Source organism: Cariama cristata, unplaced genomic scaffold, assembly GCF_000690535.1.
Source record: "Cariama cristata isolate BGI_N322 unplaced genomic scaffold, ASM69053v1 scaffold40540, whole genome shotgun sequence".
NCBI lineage: Eukaryota > Metazoa > Chordata > Aves > Cariamiformes > Cariamidae > Cariama > Cariama cristata.
This window is the reverse complement of record NW_009594843.1, coordinates 325-2,897: the sequence shown is the minus strand read 5'-3', so window position 1 is coordinate 2,897 and position 2,573 is coordinate 325. Positions and strand designations below refer to the sequence as shown.

The window sequence follows — 2,573 nt, the reverse complement described above, 5'->3', positions numbered from 1 at the left end:
GAAACCTCTTCAAAAAATTCCTTTTAGAAACCATTTCTGCATGGGACACCATGAACATTGCCTGAGTCCTACAAGTATCCAAGTCTTCTGGACAAATGATGCCCCTGATGATGCTGTGATGATGGTATCATTCCTGCCCAACAGAGAACAGCAATGCCAGGGACAGTTTGCACCAACCCCATCACAGGTTAAAGACCCTCTTCTACAGTGCTGCACTGCCCCAGAGCTGCTGCAAGCCAAAAGCCAGGTATGGGGGACACCAACATTCAGAGTGACCATTTTTCCTTCAACAAAAAAGAAAGGGCATGGAGGAGACTGATGTTCAGCACAGCCAGACTACAGCAGTCTGGTCAGTTCTTCTTGCTGCTGGGGCTCTTACTGGTGAACAGACTGACTTTGCTGGCAGATGCCATGGACAAAGAAGGAGACTCCAGCTTCACCTTATCCAACAAAGTCTTCTTTATGGCTGCTGGGGAGATCTTCTCTTGGTCTGCCAAATGCTGCAGCTCCCTGCAATGGGGTGGTGGGAGAGAAAGACATAGCAAGAGAAAGAGACAGGGAGGGGGAGGGGACAAGTTTTGCAGGCTCTTTAGGACTTCCTAGGTGCCCACCTTGTCCGGATGCAGGAAGCCTCCACAGCATTGATTAGCAGTGAGCGAAAGCCACCACTCTCCAGGAAGTGCAGGGCATGGATGGTGGCTCCCCCAGGCGAGCAGACATTGTCCTTCAGCTGACCAGGATGCTGCTCAGATTCTAGCAGCATTTTGGCAGCACCCTATAGAGAGGAAGAGAAAACAGCTGCCAGAGCTCTGACTGAGGAACTGACTGTCAAATACTCCTGTTCTCCACTGCACAGAGCAGCACCTAACACTCACAGCGGGCAAAACTGGGCTCCTGCCCGAGAGCCATTAGCAGGCTGCCAAAGCACTTTTCAGAGCTGAAAAAGCCTACAGAGAAGTCACGGTTCTCCAGGCCCCAGCTCCCACACCATCACGAGCGCCAGCAGATTGCTGCGGACACTTCCTATGTCCCCTCACAGGGATCCTGTGTGCAGTAAAACCAAACATGTTTTTTAAAGTAGATTCAGTAAGAGGACTGAGATAATTTCAAAGCATGATGTGCAGAATACTGTGCATAGAGCAGTCAGAGACTCAAATGTGTTCTGGAGGAGGAAATACTGACCAGCAAAGCCTGTGCTCCAAGTCGAACAGCCAGCCTGCGGGGAAGTCCCATTTTCACTCCCCCATCCGCCAGAGCATCCAGGGCAGTGAATGCCTGAGACCAGACAGAGGAAGAAGGTGACTGAAAGTCTCTGCTCCAAGACCGACAGTCTCGGGGAGGAGAGACTTCAGGGCTCCAGGATCACACTGTGACTCCTATTGCTTACAGACTTGGCAAAAGCCTCCCCCTTTACTGCACAGGTGCTATGCCAGGCTGCCCTCCCACTGGTTCCAGCTCAGGAGTCGGGGGAATGGGAGAAATTCAGCTTCTGTGTCCTACTAACTACAGGCCCACGTTTTGCAACATGGACATGTGGACACGGCACGCTGGCTATGGACTTCAGACTCATCTAACAGATAATGGACTTTTGTTGTTGACCCAAACTGGTTATAAACTGAATACCTGGATTACACATCCCATCACGAATGTGTGTGATGAGAAAAACAAGAAATGGCAAACTGAAATTGCACAGACTTTCACCGCATGCAAAGCCTACTGCTCTCCCCAAGACTGTCACAAGTTGAGGAAGCAGCACATACATACGCAGGGCCACTGCCACTGAGCCCCGTTACAGCATCGATCAGGTCCTCTTCCACCTCGGTGCAGAAGCCTACGCTGGCCATCAGTTGTTCCAAGAGCTTCCCATCCTCCACATCCGCGTGAGTCCCAGTGGCATAGACTGTAGCACCTTCCCGGACAATCACAGGGGTGTTGGTCATGCACCTGATCACTTTTGGTGTGGGGCAGAAGGTAGCGAGTTTCTTAGGGCAGAAAATTATTGGAGATAGAAAACAAGAAGAAAGAGAGAAAAATGAGCTTTAGCGCATATTTGGCATACCAAATAGAGTGTCTGGGAAGGGACTCCTCAGGGGCAAGAACAACACAAGCAAACGGAAAAGAGGGACTCGTGTATTCCCAACTCCCTGCTTTGAGCCAAAGTGGCCAAAACTTAAATGTGAAGTCTTTACTAGTACCAGCAAATAGGAAGCTGGGCAGAGCTGCTGTCGGGAACAATACCCTGAACGCCTCATTCCCACATCAACTCACAAGTCTCCAAAACAGTTCCTGCAGACACTTGGCACAAAGTCTGCAGAAATCCAGGAGAGATGACCCACCTCTGTCAAGAGAAAAAAGGTCTTACAGCACCTCACATAACAAAAGAGCTGGCATAAAGACTCTCGTAGCGTTTTCTGACAAGGACAGGCAAAGGTGACCCAAAGCAATCAGCTGCAGCATGAATTTAGTCCTGGGGGGCAGAAGTAACACCTGTCCCTTGCATCAGCTTCTGCGGGGCCGGGGGAGTGGGACCGGCTCGAGGCCAGCTCCCGCATGGTCCTGCCTGGCGGCAGACG

At 51.0% G+C, this 2,573-nt stretch overlaps 1 protein-coding gene across 1 annotated transcript in view; it reads right to left on the bottom strand.

Moving 5' to 3' along the window:
- Window positions 1–219: 219 nt before the first annotated feature.
- The window catches only part of LOC104161136 (pyrroline-5-carboxylate reductase 2-like), a 2,647-nt gene continuing 293 nt past the window's right edge, over window positions 220–2,573 (bottom strand). Inside the window, exons 2-5 of the mRNA XM_009699467.1 lie at window positions 1,761–1,982; window positions 1,183–1,275; window positions 612–775; window positions 220–510 (exon numbers count right to left, since the gene is read on the bottom strand). Coding sequence (XP_009697769.1) covers window positions 351–510; window positions 612–775; window positions 1,183–1,275; window positions 1,761–1,982 — 639 coding nt within the window. The 3' untranslated portion in view covers window positions 220–350. The remainder of the gene's footprint in view (window positions 511–611; window positions 776–1,182; window positions 1,276–1,760; window positions 1,983–2,573) is intronic.